The sequence below is a fragment of the Miniopterus schreibersii genome (assembly GCF_964146895.1).
Source record: "Miniopterus schreibersii genome assembly, chromosome: 8".
NCBI lineage: Eukaryota > Metazoa > Chordata > Mammalia > Chiroptera > Miniopteridae > Miniopterus > Miniopterus schreibersii.
Window position 1 is genome coordinate 40,384,992 of NC_138109.1, and position 21,085 is coordinate 40,406,076.

The 21,085-nt window shown below is 41.8% G+C and overlaps 1 protein-coding gene across 1 annotated transcript in view; it reads left to right on the forward strand.

Moving 5' to 3' along the window:
* The window catches only part of CACHD1 (cache domain containing 1), a 192,714-nt gene that overhangs the window by 152,289 nt on the left and 19,340 nt on the right, over positions 1-21,085 (forward strand). Inside the window, exons 9-17 of the mRNA XM_081145542.1 lie at positions 692-925; positions 2,645-2,794; positions 3,424-3,547; positions 4,359-4,476; positions 8,198-8,366; positions 12,702-12,844; positions 13,616-13,797; positions 14,958-15,068; positions 20,338-20,460. Of these exons, the coding sequence (XP_081001668.1) occupies positions 692-925; positions 2,645-2,794; positions 3,424-3,547; positions 4,359-4,476; positions 8,198-8,366; positions 12,702-12,844; positions 13,616-13,797; positions 14,958-15,068; positions 20,338-20,460 (1,354 nt within the window). The remainder of the gene's footprint in view (positions 1-691; positions 926-2,644; positions 2,795-3,423; positions 3,548-4,358; positions 4,477-8,197; positions 8,367-12,701; positions 12,845-13,615; positions 13,798-14,957; positions 15,069-20,337; positions 20,461-21,085) is intronic.

Sequence of the window (21,085 nt, forward strand, 5' to 3'; positions counted from 1 at the left end):
ATACATCCCAGTATGCCTAAATCTTTTACAAAGTTTTAAAACCGCCTAAACAGAAAAAATATACATTAAATACATCAAGTCCAGTATTATCCTAACAGTATCAAACATGAAAACATTTGTAATTAAAATGAGCTTAAGGACGCAGGGTTTGGAGGCATCCTAAATGCAATCCATAATCCTTTCATTTAGTTGCCTGAGACTTTGGCAAGTGTCTAATAGGCGAGGAGGTAAGAAATGAAATGGTAAACCCCTATCCTTTAAAACTCTTACGACTTCATCTACTAATTTAAATTAAATGCAGACTTCCTAGTCATGACTTCTGCTTTAAAATATTAAACGCAGAAAAATAATTTAGATGTTATAATTAAACTTTTAGGGGACAACACATCCTTGCTAGACGGAGCTCCTTTGTTTACTCATGTGTTTTCCACCGTTGCCTTTTGAAGATCCCCTTTGCCCTCTTGACTGTTTGAGGAAAGGCTATGCATCAGGCTCTGTTCCTCAGCAAGAACTGGTATCAGCGTCCTGAGTCCAGATGGTCTCTGCAAAGAGCTCTTTGGCAGAGGGGTCATCAGCTGGGAAGAGGCGTTACCAGAGATGAGCCGGGCCCTTATTCGATGTGAATGGCAAGGTTACTGCAGAAATATGCACCACGCTCTCTGCATTGGCTTCCCTTGGCTTTCCGTTTCAGATGGGGTGACCGGTTTGAAAGAGCTGGCTTTTCTGAGAGACCTGGCTGAACAGAACTCGGGGAAGTACGGCGTGCCCGACCGGACGGCCCTGCCCGTCGTTAAGGGCAGCATGATGGTGCTGAACCAGCTGAGCAACCTGGAGACCACAGTCGGCAGGTTCTACACCAACCTGCCCAACCGGATGATTGATGAGGCTGTCTTCAGCCTCCCCTTTTCCGATGAGATGGGAGATGGTGAGTTTGGAGGACACCTCCTGCTGAAAGATAGGGAGAAGTGGACCGGAGTCCACCGAAAGAGTAATTTGAAGTGTTCAGTGCTCGCATGTGAGCGCTGCAGGCTGCCTGGCCCCCCGGACCCCCAGCCAAGCATTGTGTCGGGCGGCGACGGTAAGGCACACATCCCACCCTCGACAAGTGTTTTAAGTCTGATAAGAGAAAGACGGGTCAGTAAGTTTAGTTACTATCCATCATCTCACATAGTTATCAGTGTTTTCTTGTAATGAAAACTCTTAAGATCTCTCTTAGCAACATTCAAATATACAATACAGTACCGTTAACTATGTCACCACGCTATACAGTATGTCCTCAAAACTTACTTATCTTATAACTGGGCATAACTTTTCACAGCTTTGCAATGTTGTATCCACTCCCTCCTGCCATGCGATGCATGTAATTGGCCTTGACAATCACAGGAACTGAGTAATAGTTTGCGTGGGCATCGTACACAGTGCTCTGTGTGGAAGCCGGTTCTTTGTAGAAATCTTTAAGGGGATCCAAAGCCCTTTCCTGTGTGTTTATAGAAGGGTGGCTTTCTGATATGTTGCTAAGGTCTGAACATGCCATGAAACGTAGGAAAGTACATCTTTTTGTTTAGAGTTTTATTTAGAGCTGTAGGATTGTAGAATTGTTTGGGGTCCTAGAGATCGCTTTGCCTCAGCTCCCCATTGACACCTGAAGTCTTATTGAGAGAAGTGGAGCAACTTAACCCAACATAGTAAAAGTGGGAGGAAAGTTCCGCTTTCCTGATGCGCAGGCCCATGCACTGACACACACACTGTTCACATTCTCTCCTCTTTTCTCTTTCCCTAAGTATCCTATTGTTTTTGTCTAGCCCATGAGCCAAAAAATGGTTTTTATATTTTGAAAGCGTGGTTTATAAAAAAACACAAAATGTATGTAACAGAGACTGTGTAGCCCACAAAGCCTAAAATATTGACTCTCCGCTTCTTTACATAAAAGTTTGTAAATTTCTGGCCCCAATGCCAAGAAATAGATTCCTTTGGAAACTTGGTGTCTGTCTCCTTTAGCTACTCAGAGTTCCAGGTGGACAAGATTCTGCACCTTTCTAAGTTTTTCTCTCTATCGTCCCAGTTTTGGATAGGACACATTAGAGAAACATAGTCGATTAGAAGCTTTCTTTTATCCACAGTGCCTTTTCATCTAACAAACCCTAGAGATCCGTACAGCGGTTATTACTGTGTCCTTCAAACAGATGGGAAAATCAAGCCTCAGAGAGGTTATGTCCAAGGAAATGTGCATGATACATGAGGGGCACAGCTGGGTAGAACCCAGATTTTTTGGATACCCTGGTCAGTACTCTTTCAAGTTCAGCTGAATTTTCCCTACTCCAGGAAGCAGAATGATGTATTAAGTGCTGCTGATGATTTGCATTGCTCTGGAATGTCATGTCCTTCAAGGTGAAAAATAGTGGGAAATGTACACATTGCCTCAGTGTAACTGAGATATCTGAACCCCCAGCAGACGCTATTTCCCGTGTACTCTCACTCACTCACGCAACCTGGAAAGGCAGAGATTGGTTACTGGGTCACACAGGGAACTTTTCTTCCCAGCAGAACTGGGATGCCTGATATCAGCCTTTATGATTCCCTAGAGCACAGCTCCAGTCTTCATTCTTCTCTGGTATTCTTTGAATTTTTTTTTTTTAACCCATAGGTTTGATAATGACTGTGAGTAAACCCTGTTACTTTGGAAACCTACTTCTGGGAATCGTAGGTGTGGACGTGAACCTGGCTTACATCCTTGAAGATGTGACGTATTACCAAGACTCTTTGGCTTCTTATACTTTTCTCATAGATGACAAAGGTAATCTGCTAAAACTTAATTATGCGAAAGAGTAATTTCTTTAGCAACCTGAAAAAAATAATCTGTAGCTATTCTGACTCTAACAAAGTAGAAAATGATAGCATTTCTACAAACACAGTGTGACTAGGACTACTGTGTATAGTAGAACACCATAAAGGTGGCAGAATGAATCTAAAAATTATTCATTTATTTCTATGTTGTATTGAGGGGTAGGTAACAGTTATTTGTAACACCAGGAAATTAGACTTAAGGATTGAATGACACATAGAATGTGATCCTTTGGATTTTTTTTGGTCTATATTGTTATCTTTGGATTTACTGGCATTAAGATTTATATGATAGATTAAAGCGTTTCATAAAATGAAGACCAAATGACCAGTGCCTCCAAAATATTCTTGATTAAACAGATGTTTGATAATTTAAGACATCTTTCTGCACTTCAGTTTTATGCAAGAACACATAAAACAAGTTCAGTCTTTATTGGACTGGTGAGTTACATACTGAGAAGCTGAGTGCTGGACAGCCCTCCAGAGTATTTCACGGTTCAAACCTATGATAGCTACTTGATTAGATTCACTACTTCCTACAACATGTCTTTCATAGCCTGTATTTCTGTTTTCTTATTTCAGGGTATACACTTATGCACCCATCCCTGACCAGGCCATATTTACTATCAGAACCCCCTCTTCATACTGACATCATTCATTATGAAAATATCCCAAAATTTGAGTTGGTTCGGCAAAATATTCTAAGGTAAGGGAAAGGTGAGGGTCGTAGTATTTTCTTTTTCTCTGAAAATAAGATCCTTTGAGGTCAAATATGAGTGTTTATTATAGGATATAAAACAAGTATATAAATTATTTTAATGTTATCAAAAGTATACTCAGTAATTTTTTCCTGAGCATAATAGGCAAAAATATAGTTACTTTGAACAACGGGTAAGGTCTCTTAGAACTATGATTTGGGAGAAATGTCTTGTAAATCAAATTTAGTGTTTACATTGCCTTTAATTGTAAAATCAGGTATATGTTTTCTCATTTAAAAAAGAATACTCCCATTGTACCAAATTGGAAAACGTTGGCAAAATAAAAGGTCAAGTTGAGGACCAGCTCCCCAGCATGCCAAGAAATAGCTTGGCAAGGTAGCGTCCATTCCAAGTCAATAGCACCATCACACACAACATTTTCTCTTGAAATAAAGAGCAGATTGGATTTTTTCCAACCATGATACATTATTTTGGCAGATGGTAACCTACGGAGAAACGGGTCTTTGTGCTCATTGGTTGTAAAGTAATAACTGAGCGATTTGAGTCAACGTAGTTTCTGGAAAGAATTAGAATTGAGGGGTGGGCGCAGGGATAGAGAGTCAGGAATGTTTTTAGTGCAGAGCTGACATCATGCTTTGACAGAATTGAAAATCTCACATTATCTCTTTCAAAAGTGACGAGCTTCATTGCTTTTCAAAATCAGGAGGTGGTCATTGACTCCCAGTTTTTTCCCAGCCTTTAATTAAGTGCTTAATTTTATCTTTCCCCTGAAATATTTCATTCTGTCTGCCAATGCAGCCTCCCCCTGGGCAGCCAGATTATCGCAGTGCCTGTGAACTCGTCCCTGTCCTGGCACATAAACAAGCTGAGAGAAACTGGGAAGGAGGCCTACAATGTCAGCTACGCCTGGAAGATGGTGAGTGAGGGGAGTGCCTTTGCCCAGCAGCTGTGGGTGCAGGAATTCTAGGGACCTTGGGTCAGATGGTGTCACTAATCAGTTTTAAAGTGGTTGGAAAAGGAAGAGTTACTTCAGATATTTTATAATTTTTCCCTTTTGTATTTATAAAACTAGTTATTGTGTATGATAAATAAATCAAACCAAATAAAAGAATATAGACAGTAAACTGTGCCCTTCCCTGCCCCCTGGCTTTTACCTTCCATTCCCCAGAAATAATCACTTTGGTCAATTTCCAGAAAATTTGTATCCGCACAGGCATGTATATCAGTGTCTGTGTGCATGTTGACGCGCGTGCACATTTAATGGCTATGTTGTATTATATAGATGGACCCAATTTCTTCCACAGTCCCCTACCAATACAGATTTAGGTTATATCTAGTTAGTTTTTATCATTTTAAACTCAGATGTGGAAGTTGAGAATTTAAAAAAGAGATATGAAAGCCTAAGTGCCCTCTGTTAACATATTCCAAGGAAAAGAAACTTCCACGCTAGAATTTGGATAATTCAGATTTACTGCAAGTGCACTGACTCTTGAGCCATAACTTGTGGTTCCCACTTCAGCTTTTTTTTTACTAGCCTCATTCAGATAGGGAGCTTCAAAGAAATAGAAGCTCACACACACTGTCCGTATGCCTTGTGTTTCAGCCCTTAACTCCCTCTTCCGAGCACACCATAACATACTGTTACGGGGCCCTTGAGACTGTAATTGGTCAAAAGAAGAGTGGACTTCCAAATTTCATCACTAAATTTCATCCTTGGGATTCCCTTGGATGGACATACCTGGTGTTTAAACTGTTTATTCCAAATGGATACTTAAGTTTCCCTTTAAGAACCTTTTCTTAAACATTTCTTTTGAGCTAAGAAGAATAAGGAAGAATGATAGGCCCTGTGACTTCGAGAGCATCCAGCCTAGTGGTGCGTGCAGACAATTAAACAGCTTCATAGAGGGTCTGTGTCTGGCTTAGGAATCACAAGAATTAGAAGTAGCCAACGTGGTTTGGACGTGACTCTCCTCCAACCTTCTCATTTGGTTCTTAAAGCATCATTATGGCAACAGCAATTTCTACAATGGAAACAAAAGCAAACAAAATAATGAAGCTTTTTGAGAAACTTACATTTACAAGCCTAATCTTACCATTATTGTTTGACAGTACAGATTTGAGGAAGGTCAGAGTCTTTTTGAAATTCTCGGAGTCAGCTCATTTTCAGGATTTTTTTTTTTTTTTGGAAGATGATTGGACCATCTGCCCTTATTTTTCGTATTAATACAGTTTTTTAAATAAAGATGAATTGTTTAATTTTCACAGCAGAGGAGTTGAGCCAGATACCAGACTACTTGACTGAAAAATACTTTCATATTTGAAATTGGTTACCTGCAGTATAACCTGATTGAGAGCAGCTCAGTTACACCCTGGGAAAATATCTGCCTTAATATATGTTTGGCATTGAAAGAGAAACAAGGAGATGCAGGCATTTTCAAGACCTTCTTTGTAGGGTAAATAAACCCAATGTTAACATTTTGGAAAGTGTTATCTCATTAAGATAGGTGTGTTTTTTTCAGTGACACTGGTAAATTCTGGCCACTCTACTCTGCCAAGTAGGTATAATCATGAAATCACTTGAGGTAGTTCTCAGAGTCCTGAAATTGTCAAGAACATCACTATTAAGTGAAAACTGAAAGAGGTAATAAATAATGAGATTGGAGTTAAAAAGCCTGGCCTGGTTGCCCAGCAGTAAGAGTAAATATTTTAAAGCTCTGTTGAGTTACTTCAGGGGAAGGGGAGTGGGTGCTTATCTTGTCCTCTGGAATAAAATGGATTCCTCTACTAAATGTAATCCAAATAGACTTCACTTATGCTGAGAATAATTGATTAAACTGCTTAGCATCCGTACATGTAGCAGACATGGATGGATTGTTTCACTGAATTAATTTTAAATATAACATGAGGGATTATGTGAGGAGCGTTAGGAGATTACCACTCTGTCTCTGGAACCCAAGTCCACCTTCGAGCAGTTGAGGCTGCGTGCTGTGAGGGACGGACGGACAGACGATCAGAAGGCACTCCAGCGTTCCTGTATCACACAGCCCTGCCTCACTTCAAAACAGGAATCCCCTGGGCAGCCAGTGAGGAAAACAGGCCCAGTCCCGGAGAGCCCTTCTGGGTACATTACAGTCCCAAATGCAGAGACTGTCTTTCTCAGATAAGAACACAGTAGAAAGACCTGTCCTGAAATCTGATTCCCTTTCTAGCTAAGAACTATTTATAAACATAAATATTTATAAAGTTTTCTAGGCTAACTTTGTTTTTAATTCTTTTTTAGTTTTTCAACTTCAGTTGACATACGGTATTATATTAGTTTCAGGTGTAACAGCATAGTGATGAGACATGTATATACCTTATGAAGTGATCACCCCAGTAGGCCCAGGACTTGGGGTAATTTCTTATTTTTCTCTTAGAATAGACACAATGATAAAATTATATGCTGGCCATTCTGATAGTTTTTATTGTTTGGTTCCTTGAAACATGCAGCACAGGAAACAAACTCGAGGGATGACTCAGTGAGAAGGGAAGAGGGGGAATAGAATAGTAAATGCCTCTTTGGAACACCCGGTCATTTTCTAATTTTGTGGGAGGAAGAAGTGGATTAAATTTGCTAATCTAATTGAATATCCTTGGCCGCAGCACTTGAAAGCACTTCCAGGGAGATGCAGATTTCTCCGGTGTTTAAAAAGATCCTGCACCATCCTCCTAAACCCTAAATTACACTTAACTCTAACCTGCCTAGTGAAGAGTTTCTCTGTGGTCATTAAGCAAATCCTTCGAGCTGCTTTAGTTCTGACTTAGCTGCTTATATCACTCTTTTATTTTATTTACGGACTCTCTTTTAAATAGATTCTGTCCATCTCCTAATACAATAGACTTAAGTAGTTTGGCTCTCTTGTGTTCTTAAGTCAAGGAGCTAGGTCCAAGTAGCTCAGCTTAGCTTTTGATACTTTGGTGGACATTTCCCCCACCAAATTTTAGGCAAGCGTTCATTTCTAGGAGCAAAGTGCGTTTGAAAGTGCTCCCACATGGCGCCTACTGGTTGCGGCTAAGCTACGGCACATTGCTTACCCTGGTCTGCAATGACAAGCCAGGCAGGCTTTGTGAGGGAGCCACAGGATCTGTACTTGTCATGAGTTGGAGGTCCTGGTCATCTCCAACCAAGAAAAGACAAAGTAGATAATAGAATGAATAAACCAGAATCTGTGTGGGCTGTATGTGTGGAGTCAACATTTGCTTTTAAAATAGGCAGTTTTTGAAACACTCATGCAAAACCAGCTATATATTTCAAAATGCATTTCAAACCCCATCAGAAATAATGGTTGTGTTCTCATGCCTTGTTCCAGCTTAAATAAGCAAAAGAAGGCTGCGGTCACTGTGTCCAAGGGACTAAGTTTTCTAATCCCTTCCTTAGCTCCCTGGTTTTGCGTCAGACATTAATTTCTCTCTATCAGAAAGGAAAATAGAAAACATAAAATGTAATCTGTCACCCATCTTCGTGTCTTTCATTTACTCATCAAATAGTTTTCCATGGGAAATACAAGACAGAGATAGGAGAATATAATGGAGGACAAAGTCACTGTTCCCAGGAACCTTCATTTTCTGTATTAGAAATTCTTTATCGATTTTTCCAGGTACAAGACACCTCCTTTATTCTCTGTATTGTGGTGATACAACCGGAAATACCTGTCAGACAACTGAAGAACCTCAACACCGTCCCCAGCAGCAAGCTGCTGTACCACCGGCTGGACCTCCTGGGCCAGCCCAGTGCTTGCCTTCACTTCAAACAGCTGGCCACTCTAGGTAAAGTCTTGCACTGCTCAGCTTCCTTTGTGGTCTCACTCATAGCACAATAAATATCAGTTTGAATTAAAAAAAAAAAAAAGATGTTGCATGCCTGCAGTGCCAGCTTGGGAATACAGATGTGAAAACAGTTTGAGGCCAGGCCTTGGGTCAGATTCTCCAGCAGACATTGAGATGAGGGTTTGTATGTTGATGATTTATTAAGGATGGGCTCTCGAAAGAAACCAGCAACGCAGTAAGGGAAACAGAATAGGGAAGGAGGAAAAGGCAAGCAAGAGTTTAATTTTAGGTAAGGTTACAGCCTCAGTCTAATCCTATAGGGGGGCTTCGGGGTATAAGTTATACTGTAGAGTTTGCCCAGACTCAAGAAAGGAGCTGCGCTTTCATATTCCGTAGTCTCTTTGAGCTTTCTGCTAATGCTGGCCACGAGGTTTCAGTAGCCCAAGGACAGTCCATCAAAGAGAGTCACAGATATGGCCTATTAGAGTCCAGCACCCAGATATGGGGACCAGGGATACTAGGATTTGTGGGGATACAGGATAGAAGATGGAGAAATAGTAAAAGGAGTTCCCAGGTAGCATACCTGTGTATCTGTATAGCATATCTCTATCTACCACAGGCCCCCATCTTCAAAAGAGCTTAGGAAATAGGCAAATAGTTCAAAGAAAGCAAAAGGTAATTTATAATTGTATGTGCCAGGTATTTGGCATTCATCGTCTGACCTATTACAGGAGAGGACATTTGGGGTTTATCAGAAACGCAGAATGTCCCCAAGGGAACACAGGAGCAGCAGGGCTGAGACATGACTAGTGCCCCTCCTGGGCCTTGCTGCCACCTGCTGTATGGCATGCTGCCCTGCGCCAGGCCCGCGCTAGGCATCTGTGGTGTGTGCCGTCGATACCACACAGTGTACTCACGGTACTGTGAGACCGGCATTCTCTTTTTCACTGTTGAAATACTTAAGGTTTAAAAACCATGACTAAGAGTCGTTAGACAGCCAGCAAACTGAGTAGAGGGTGCACAGGTGGGAATAGGGTCAAGGAGAAGCCCCCAGCCTCTAGTGTGTGGGTCCCTTGTTTAAATTTCATCCTGTGGAGTTTCTGTCTGGATATGAGATAAGGGGAGCAGGGCAGGCTAAGTGGTCTCTTCTAGGACACTGTCCAGCAGTGTAGACAACTTGGAGAGGGCCAGAGATGGCCATCAGAAAAGGTTGGAGTTTACAGTTGTTCGTTTGTTTGAATTTAGGCTTTGCCTTTGGTTTTTATACAAGAGAGTATGTACACCCTTCAGTTCACATTTTATGAAAACGCGTACTGAAACGCTAAGATGTGCGTGATTCTCTCAAGTGCTGTAGGGGCGCGCTGTGCGTGACTGCTGGTGAATATGAGGTCACCGTTCTGAAATTTGAGAAGTGAAGTGCAGCAGTTTTTCTAGATGAGAAGAAGGCCTAAGCCTAGATTTTTTACGTCCTTTGGATAACCCTCAGAGCAGCACTGTCCGGTATAGTAGCCACTGGCCACGTGTGGCTACTGAGCACGTGACATGTGACTATTCCAAGTTGGGATATACTGTAAGAGTAAAATATTTAAGTTTTTATATGGATTACGTGTAAACTGATAATGTTTTGGATATATTGGATTCCATAAAATACACTAATAAAATTAATTCGACCTGTTTTTTTTTTACTTATTGTGGCTACTGGAAACTTTTATATTACATTTGGGGATTGTGTTGTGTTTCACTCGCCCAGGGCTGCCTAATAGAGATGCTCAGAAACTGTAGAGTTTATTAACTCAAATACTTTACCTAAGACTAATGGTTTGGTCCTACATCCCACAGACAGCCCTGAGGCCACTGTCTGATTCACTGGGCACTCTTACAACCCAACTTCTCCTTGGCAGTAGAAACACCTGCCCCCCCACCCCAGGACAGTGTGGAGGGGTCATCGAGAGCAGTTTACTATCAGTTGGTAATGAAAGTGAAGCAGCGAGATAATTAAAACAATTAAAAGGAAAACGGCAAATAAGTCGTTTCCATCTAATTCCATTGGTGATGGAGATTGTGAGGCAATGTATTAAATATTAGCAAAGCTTCCTTCAGGGGAGCAGAAGGGAGAGACATTGTCTTTCTTGGGACATGAAAAAGTAAAGCATATATAATGCATTGCAGTTAAATATACATGTGTATATAAGTATATGTGCCTTCCCCCTAGACATAAAGCCTTGGGTCCTCTGTCCTGCTTGGTTCTTCCTCTCCCTCAGTCCATCTTACTGCAGCAAGCTTTTCTAAAATGCCCTTTTCTGTCACTGCAAGAAAGGCCCATGCCCCAAGGTGTCTCTCCTCCTCTTACCTCTGGCCCTGCTCTGTTGTCCCTGAAATATTATGTGTTGCCTTTTGACGCTTCTTATTATGTTACTCTTATATTACTGCATTATTCTTATTGTTTTCTCTCTTAAGTTCCTTTCTCTCCAGCTGTGTCATAAGCACTCTGAGTTCAGGGACAGTCCTCTTTCTCTGGCCCGCCCGGCCCGAAAGGCCCCTTGAGCATGAGCCCGAGTCCATAGCACGCTGCTGGGCAGCCTAACCTTTTTAAGCCTCTGGTTTTCTTCTCCTTGTTATGAATATTATAATAATAATCTCCCCAGCTACCCCCCGCCAACATCATGAGAATGAAATGAGACGGCATTACTAGAAGCAACATCTCTGGTCATGGTCGACTACGTAATTGTGACCCATCTACTGAGGACAACTATAACTTCTGGATGGAAACTCTTTCTTAAAAAATCTTAAAAAGCATCAAAGAACTGACATGAGAGTTAGGTACTGGGTCAAAGTCTAGGAGAATCTAAGAACTCAGAGAAGAAAGTCAGCACTTTCAAACCGCTTGTGCAGTGCACATATTCATCAATCCAGAAGAAACAACCGTGAAATTGAACTGTGCTTTAACTCCTGTGGCTAAGAAGAGGCAGAGATCAAATCCATGGTCCCCAAAAGGTGGAGACTGATAAATATATAAACAACCCCCCCCCCACACACACACACATGCCTTTAGCAGAGGTCCTATCAGACTACATCTTGAGGGTAAGGGTGACTCGAAACTAAATCAACCCTTGACTTGGGATTCCTGTCATCTGAGTGGTCTAAGGAGCCTCAAACATTAACTAGTCATGGGCCAGTTGAATACCAGAGTCTCACCATGCATCACTCAGGCTGGTCTCCCATCTCCTTGCTGGGACCTGTTTCCACTCCTGCCCTGCCTCCCCTGGGGGTGCGGCACCTGCCAGAATCAAACAGCAGTCCTCTCTGGAGGAAGTTATTCCCACCCTGTGAGCCCTCAGCCGTTCTTACTAATTAGTTTTAAGTACAGCGTCCAGCACAGGCAGAGATAACTAGGTCACAAGGAAATAGGACACCATGAGTGAGAACTCACAAAAGGAATAGAAAATGACCCACAGATTTAAATGAGATGGGCCACGTGATAGTGCTTTCTAAAGCTTTTCAAAATATAATAAGACCGAACAATAGAAAATTTCAAAGCCAAAGATGTAGTGTTCTTGTTTTATAATGTAATTCACTGAAAGGATTTCTGTCTTAAATAGTGAACTGGGCCTTTCCTCTTAGATAAGATCAACAATTAAATATGTCCAAGTAACTACTGTATTTCTACAAGCTTTGTTTATGTCAAGGTTGGCTGTCCCCTTCTGTGAAAATAATTTTGTAAATTTGATTTTTGCATTGACTCCAATATTCCATTTTTCCTTCTTCCTAGATAATAATACTAGTGTGAGCAATAGTAGTTAACACTTACAGCACTTGCCATGTGCCAACCACTGATCTACATGCTTTACACTTAACTCACTTGCTTTACATAGTATATTAACTAATATAATTCTCCCCATAACTCTCTAAGGTTGGTGCAACTTCCCCCCCCCCACTTTTCAGGTGATGAAAACATCACATATATTACAACTTGCCCAACACCATGGAGCCCGGAAACCGTGGCGCCCAGATTCAGCCCAGCCTGGCCCCATGTCACACGCTGTCTCCTCGGTCCTAATAAGCGTATTATGTGTAGGCCTGAGGTATTTTGAACACTTGCCCTTTCAGGTACTTGTATGTATTTGTACGGGTGTCTCTTCTGGTTCCTTCATGACTAAGCTCCCTGAAGTGAGAGAATGTGGCTTTTTTTCCTTTCTCGCTCCGTGTCGAGTTCTTTTGCTTTCCTTATGGAAGACTCCAGGCCACCGCTGCGGACAGGTTGGCAGAGCCTTCGGGACGCTCTGGCCTGAAATGAGGCCCCAGGATTCTCAGGCTGCTTTGTCTGCTCTCTTTCAGAAAGTCCAACCGTCATGCTGTCTGCTGGCAGTTTTTCCTCCCCCTACGAGCACCTCAGCCAGCCGGAGACAAAGCGCATGGTGGAGCACTACACCGCCTACCTCAGTGACAACACCCGCCTCATTGCCAACCCGGGGCTCAAAGTGAGTGCTGGCGTGGGGCCCCACGTCTGGTGGCCCCCTCCCCGGGCGGGGGGAGTGCTGGCTGTGAACCTTTGAAGTGGGAAGGCCAGCCCTGGATCTGTGCCTCTCAGCTGGAGAGCCAGAAAGACAGCGTGTGGCCCCCGGGGAGGTTGGTTGCTGATGACCCTGCTGATGGATTAAGAAGCCCTGGGAGCCGGAGGAATCTCTTTCAGGCCTTCATGCACTAGGGCTTTCTAGGTGGGGGGTGTGATTTAGAGACCAGTGAAACTTGGCCAGACCTGTTTTCCCAGGAGAAAGAAGTAAAGTGCCCCTACCGGCTGCTGAGATAAAGATAATGAATTTTAAGGAGCGGAGATTTAGCTGGGCTGTGTGTGTGTGTGTGTGTGTGTGTGTGTGCGTGCGTGCGTGCGTGCGTGCGCGCGTGTGTGTGTGTGTGTGTGTGTGTGTGTGAGAGAGAGAGAGAGAGAGAGACAGAGACAGAGACAGACAGAGAGAGAGGGAGAGATGCTTCACTATAGGATCTTTCCTCTTCAATGCAGAGAGCTTCAGTGGGATGACCAGGGCAGTAAATCACAGTCACACATCCACTGACTGTTCCAGTGAGCCCTTGTTTTCCCCAAGTTTGGCTGTGTCCGTCTGCTCGGAAGGGTTTGGAAGAAGTAACTGGGCTTGGCTTCCCTGCCGCCGAGCCTAGGGAAGCGCTGCCAGCAGCCCACTCTCTTTTCATGTGGGTCTTAAAGGATCCCCGCTATGTCCTCCTTTGTTTCCCAGTTCTCTGTCAGAAATGAAGTAATGGCTACCAGCCACGTCACAGATGAATGGATGACACAAATGGAAATGAGTAGCCTGAACACTTACATTGTCCGCCGTTACATAGCAACACCCAATGGCGTCCTCAGAATTTATCCCGGTTCCCTCATGGACAAAGCATTTGATCCCACTAGGAGACAATGGTGAGTTTTCGGGGCTTCCATTATCAAAGATTCCCCCCAAACCCTGGAGAGACATAAGTACATACTATAAAGCAACTTTAGGCGGCCACACTAAGGAAGGTACTTTCATGGCAGTGAGAACATGTTTTTGAATAGTTTCTTTTTAAATGTATTAACAACAGCTTTGTGGGTTTCCTCTGCGTACAATGTTTTTATCTCCTCATTGAAATTTTGAGGCCGAAATGCTTTATGCTGGGCCTTTCCACCTCCTGGTGGCTTGTTGATTTCTGCCTCGTGTGCAGTGTCTGTAGTGGGTATACTTAGTGTCACCGCACATGACTGTGGAGTCAAATGACAGCTCATGTGTGACCTGTGGAAAATGAACATGTATAAATTCAAAAACCTTTTTTTTTTTACTTCTGGGCTTTCTTTTTACTCTGATTTTCAAAAACAAATGCCAGTCAGGTGGTATAGCAGGGGAGCATCTTGGGCATAAACACGTGATTTCTAGTCTTAGTTACTAATGAGTCGGCTATTTTTCTTACTGCCTGTTTCCCCACCCTTACCAATCCAGGGTGCATTTTTATGTGATGAATTGTATCAATTGAATTAATCATTCATTAATTTCTTTTTATGTTAGCCTCTAAAACATCCAGACTATAGATCTTATTAAAAGCCCAGATATATCCTGAGTTCTGTATCTTATTTAAAGGAGCATTTTAGATTTTCTTGACCTTTTGTGTTGAGGCTTCGGTCAGACATGAAAGATTTGAACTCTTTTGAATTTTATTGTAACATAGGCATTATTTATAATAAATATTTTTTGACCTTTTAAAAAAATTTTTCAAATTACAGTTTGCATTCAAAATTATTTTGTATTAGTTTCAGGTGTACAGCATAGTGGTTAGACAGTTGTATACTTTATAAAGTGCTCCCCCGATATTTCTAGTACCCACCTGGCACCATACATAGTTATTACAATATTATTGACTATATTTCCTATGCTGTACTTTACATCCCTGGGACTATTTTTTAACTACCCATCTGCACTTCTCAGTCCCTTCACTTTTTTCACACAGTCCCCCAGAAATACTTTTTTTAAGTTACGAGCTCACTTTTCTTTGAAATTTACAGAATTGTTCATACCCTAAAATAACATGACTTTCTTTGGTTTCTATTAGGTATCTCCATGCAGTAGCTAATCCAGGGTTGATTTCCTTGACTGGCCCTTACTTAGATGTTGGAGGAGCTGGCTATGTGGTGACCATAAGTCATACAATTCATTCATCCAGGTAATATTTTAATCAGTTTTTCATCATTTCTTGAACACAGCAAGGGTATTTTGAAAATTTGAATAGATTAATGGCAAAAGTGTGGCCTTTGAAGTGAGGCAAGCTGAGGTTTGAGTGTGTTCTTCAGTCTTGTCATCTTGGATTCCCTGTGCTTGCCCCTGCCATCTGTAAAATGGGGGTAATACCACCTCACAAGGTTGTCGTGGGTGAGTCATAAAAAGCTCTTACCTTGTTCTTGGCAGCCATGATGATGCTTCTGAAGAAGAAAAAGAAATGTGTTAGATTCACTAGAGCAGTTTGTAAAATGCCAGCCTTAACCCAATCCAAGAAATACCAATAGGAGCCTGACGATTATCATTCCTTGAGAGTGTTTTCCAAAGGAAGGGACCATTTTTAATGAAGGGAACAAAGTATCAAGACATCAAATTTATTACCTTTTGTATTGGGGTCTGACTTTAGAATTATATAGGAGTTTATTATTTTTACTTTGTCCTCGCGCTGCGCTGCGTCCTGAAAAAAGGCATTTTGAAAATTGATTTTCCAGGAACTATAAAATGTCAGCATCACTGTAAATATATTTACAGTGCTTTGTATTTCCTGCTTTTGAAGTTTCCGTATTTAAGCTACAAATGTCAGTGAAATGTTGGGTGAAGAGGCTAGTGAAACACATTAAACCCTTTTAATCCCTTCCTTATACGAAGAGCTGGCTTTCCCTAGTAACCAAGAAAGACCCTATTTTGACTGGTACCTCTAATGATGCCTTAAAATTTATGGGAGACAGATTTCTCTGCTTAACTTTATGCTTCTCACTGGTGCTCATTAGATACCGAGTGATTGACATTCAGTAGAATTCTTCTAACGCAGGTTCATTGCGAGCAAGAGTTTGGAAGCAGTGCTGTGCGGAATTTCAATCATGACCTGTGTCTCTGCGGAAAGCAGGGCCCTGCCGCCAGCCAAGTGCTGATTCCTTTACAGGGCACTGTATCTGTTTGGCTCTCTCAGCTGCTCCCATAATATAATATTTCACATGTAAACAAGGAAACACTCATTTAGAACAGATTTTTTCGTTGTTTTCATTAACAGACCATCTGCCAGGCATACGCCTACTATTGTCTGAATAACAAGGCCTGTCATCCCTCCCACGCTCATCAGTTGAGAAAAAGTCAACAAAAGTGGTTTCTTTGAGGGGTCAGCAGTCACCTTGGTCTTTGAGGACAGCGGAATAGCTCTTAAAGATAGCATCGGGCAGGTTGAAAACAGGGACAGGTGTGTTTCTTACGTAGTCTCTGGCCTTCCATCAGGCTTCTCCACCTGGCTGCTCACTATCCAGATCAGACCCGTTAGCTTTTCCTTCTACCTTCTATATAGTATTCTTTTTGTTGGTGGAGTGGGGCTGCCACAGGAAGGTGCAGATTTTTATGCTCGTATCCATAGGTACATATACATGTTTTTGTTGGAATTTCAATGGGTGGAAGAATTTTCGTTGCGTTTATTTATAAGTATTTATGGTGTCAGTCCAAATGGAGCATGATAGAAATGTGATGGCCTTTCCAGTTAGAAATACCTGGGTTCAATTCCCTTATTGGGTTAGTTTTTATAGTGTGCTTAACCTATACAAGTTTAGTTATTTGGGTTTAACAAGAGTTAAGTGGCCATTTAAGTCCTGGATTCTGTCTACCAGTTGCTCAGTGAGAGTGTATTCCAGGAATAAGTACCTGTTCTTGCCTTGATCAGTGTAGTCTTAGGGACATTTTTCTTAGTTCAGCATGTTTTTATTATTTAAAGCCATGTATTTTTCATTCAGCAGAGTGTAGAATGCAAGTCAACCACTGCTTCTGGTTCTCAATCAAAGCATCTGTAGCTTTGATGGATGTGATGGTACATGGTCTCTCTGCAAAGGTAGTTTTTTCAAATAATTGCAAGTGAATTTGGCCTCAGATGCCAGCTTGAGAATCTAACCTCCTCCTAAGATGTGAGTCTACTCTGAAAAAGTAGATTTACCGTTTACTGTTTATATGACTATAAGCAAGTTCCATTTTCCCTTGGTTTTCTCACCTGTGAAAGAGGGATATTAGGGTCTATTTCAAATGATTCTTTAGTAACTACATTAAATAATATATGTGATGCTCTTAGAACAGTGCCTGGCAAATGGTAAGGACTCAGTAAATGTCAAATACTTAATATTATGTTCCATGACTGCCTGCCTTCATATGTACAACGGAGATAATAATGCCCATGTTGAATGATACGAGAATTAGAGATGATGAATGTAAAATGCTTAGCACTGTACTTGACAATATCGAATCCCAAATAAATGGCAGTTATTTTTATCATCATTCAATTCATGCTTTAAATTTCTGGCATTTTAATAGGTCAGAAGAGGGAACTTATGCTAATGTTCAGTTTATCAGGAGACATTTTCATTCATCCTTGGTCTGTGGAAGTGGTTTGACTGATAGCTTGGGGAGGAGCTTTTCTGACTCAGTGCTCACTTATCAGTTACTCTTAGTAACGGTGCTATGATTCTTCCACAAACATTATTAGCAGTCTGAGAATCGAGGCGTGTGTTCTTTGGAGAATGATAATGCTGATAAAGATGATGAAGCGCAGTCGGTGATTAGGGACTGATCAGATGAGTCTCTGGCAGAGAAAATCTCACAAACAGCATGGTCTATTGTACTTAGAAATGTAGGCTTGGTTTGATTTTTCTATGGAAATTTTTGTGAGTTGCTATGGGAACAGTGTACATTTTTGAAATGCAGGTAAAATATGAAGGTTAGACTTACATGAGCAATATGCATGCTTTTACTTCAGCATGTTGATCATATTGGAACAGATGACAGTCAAATAGAGGATGTCATCTTAACTTGTCACAAAAAAACTGAGTTTTTTTTTTTTTTATGGAGGCAGCTGAAGTATTGTAGAAAGAGCAAGATTTCCATACTGGACCATACACCATACATAAAATGTGATCAATTTTGTTTAAGTCTTTTAAGCATTCGAAACCTAATTTCTCATTTATTAAGTAGGAACTATAATTCCTCTTTGACATCTTGGCAGGAAATTAAATAGATCATGTAAAATTGCTTGGAAACTCTTAAGGGGGCAGTGTAACCTTGTGGTTAGGAGCATTATTACTTTGTAATTGAAGACACTGAGTTTAAATTCCTGCTTCCGTTAGTTATTCACTGTGTGACTTTGGCCAAATACTTCATCTTCCCAAGCTTCAGTTTTCTAGAAATGATAGTGCCTCATAGGTTTTCTGTGAAGAAATAATTGAAATGATATATTCAGATGTCTACCAGAGTGCCTACAGATTGTGAGTATTCAGTAAATGGAAGCTATTACTATTATCATAATGATGACTGTTGTTTAGACTCATCACTCTTTCCCAGACAAACAAAAGAGGTTTAAACTTACTTTGACTGACACTTCAGCAAAACATTTGCTACAAAGCACAAATCCCATGTAACGTAATTAAGTCATGAATTTCTTCCATGGTGGAATTTAAGTTACTTCCATAACAGTGGGGCTCTTACTGAGGCAATAGCCTCTCAGAGATAACCCCACAATACAGTCCCCCCCCCATCCCATGCCAAACACAGTTTTGACAGCAAAACTCTGATAGAAATTTCTTTATGGGTCATGGTCCCTTTTTCTGGTGGTTATTTGGGGAGGGTGTGTGGAATGGGGATGGGGTTTGGGGTGATATAAGTTAGTATCACTGTTGACAGTAACCCGAAGGGGGCAGTTGTCTACATGGCAAGGCTAATTTCACTCCCAAATTCTGATTTTCCAAAAGGGAGATTTTACTTTGGCAAGTTCCTTCTGAACTTTCCAATTAATATTTATAAGGCTTTTGTCGAAACCATGCCATTTTTCTTTCGGTATTTTCTTTATAAAGAGATCAGTTTGGTGAATAATGATAATTATGGGCTCTTGGAATGTGCCATGTTGGGTAAACTTTAAAAATTCCCAGACACAAAAGTGGCCAAGTAACCAAGCCCTTTCAACTGCTCATGAACATACAGTAAAAAGAACCTAGGTTCCAAGTGAGACGTCAGTGCTTCTGATATATCTAGCAATTTCTCTGAAAGAATGATGAATTCACTCTCTGTCTAGGACTGTGCTTTAAGCCCTATTTAGTTTTCTTTAGAATAACTTTTCCTGAAACACCTTCTTGAGTGTTTTTGGTATGTTTGGCAGCTTGCTCAGCACTGTAAACACACCACCTCGTCTAATCCCAATAACAGCTTTATGAAATAGATTCTGTTATTATCCCCATTTTCTGATAAGAAAACTGGAGCTTAAAAAGGTTAAGTATTATCCCAGGAGCCACAAAAATAGAAACCAACAGGGCCAGGATTTGATCCCAGATCTACTTGATTCCAAAGCTAAAAGAGTAGCACCATGTCACACTGCCCAACTGTATCTTCCTTGGTGCTCCTATTTTTGAGAGTAGCATTTTAGAATGGTCAAAGAACTGGCCTGTGAACCAGGAGAATCTTATTCTAAAATATGAGCTGTGTTTTGGGTGGAGTCAACATTAGTATTATAGGAAAAAACTAGATATTGTTTCTACTGTTTTTTTGTGACCTTACACTCATCAGTTAACCTTCAGGAGACCTCAGTTTCCCTACCTATAAAATGAAGGAAATAGCCCAGCCGGGCGTGGCTCAGCGGTTGAGCGTCAACCTAGGATCCAGGCGATCAGGGTTCGATTCCTGGTCAGGGCACATGCCCGGGTTGCGGGCTGCAGCCGATCAATGACTCTCTCATCATTGAGGTTTCTATCTCTCTCTCCCTCTCCTTTCCTCTCTCTGAAGTCAATAAAGATGTCTTTAAAAAAAAAAAAAAAAAAAGAAGGAAATAATTAAGGGGCCGATTCCGGTTCCTTGTCTAAGGTTCCTTGTTGTAAAGGCCCGCAGCAGCCGTGCGCCCAGCCTCGCACCCGATGCCTGCTCCCTCCCGCCCCCAGATTCTTGCCGGTCGTCGCCTGAACATCCGTAGTCAGGACTGGCCATATTCCACAGCTGCGCGCTCTTTGGCTGGTCTTTTTTTAGAAAGTTCTACTTGAGTCTTAAATTTTTCTCTCAGCCCATGTCCGTGTGATGCTGGCCCAGTCATTTCATCGGTCGCTTCTGTAGGGGTGGAATGTGGAGGAGAAGCAGGCGTGTGTTTCCGAGACCGAACGCCGTCCTTGCGACTGAGCGTGGCTTTCACCTTGAAATAACCCGCCTCTCCCTCTCTTGGTCTTTCTCGCATGAAGTACACAGATGTCGTCCGGGCACACGGTGGCCGTGATGGGCATTGACTTCACGCTTCGATACTTCTACAAGGTTCTGATGGACTTACTGCCGGTCTGTAACCAAGACGGCGGCAATAAAATCAGGTAAGTCGTTCGGGGCACCATGTCCTTCCTAGCGGCGGGATGCGTGGGAATGTCGTCAGGCGTCTCTGCTTGAACAGCAGCTACGTTGCCGTGGTCGCGGCCAGAAATGAGGTCCGTGGTCTGGGTGTTCTATGAAGAAGGTTTCAGTTTTGTTTTGTTTTTTTAATTTTCTAAGATGCTTGCCAGTTATGATTTAGACAGACAGACTTGGCTCATGACAGGGAGAGGAACTGTGGCACAGAATTCTCTTACAGCTCTTGTTTCTTTAGAAGTCAGTAATTAGAGGTTTCCTATACTTTGGGTGCTAGAAGGACCAGAGGGTACTCTTGGGTAGCACTTTTGGTGCTAACTTGGTTATTAAACCAAAGTCCTGTGAGATGTTTCAGATTCTCTTTCCCCAGAAAGAGGCTCATGGAACCAAAAGTCTTTGCCGCCTGAATTTCAAAAGATCGTGTCTGATCAAAGCAAAGGCATTCCCTTGGTTTAATGCAGGCCGCTTTTAAAAATAGCTTTCTCATTCCAATCTCATGGCCCGTGCTGCACATCACTGCTAAATTTCACGTTGGCCCTTAATGGGGAGATACAGGACTCACGGCGAATTGTTGGGAAGAATGTGGAGTAAAAT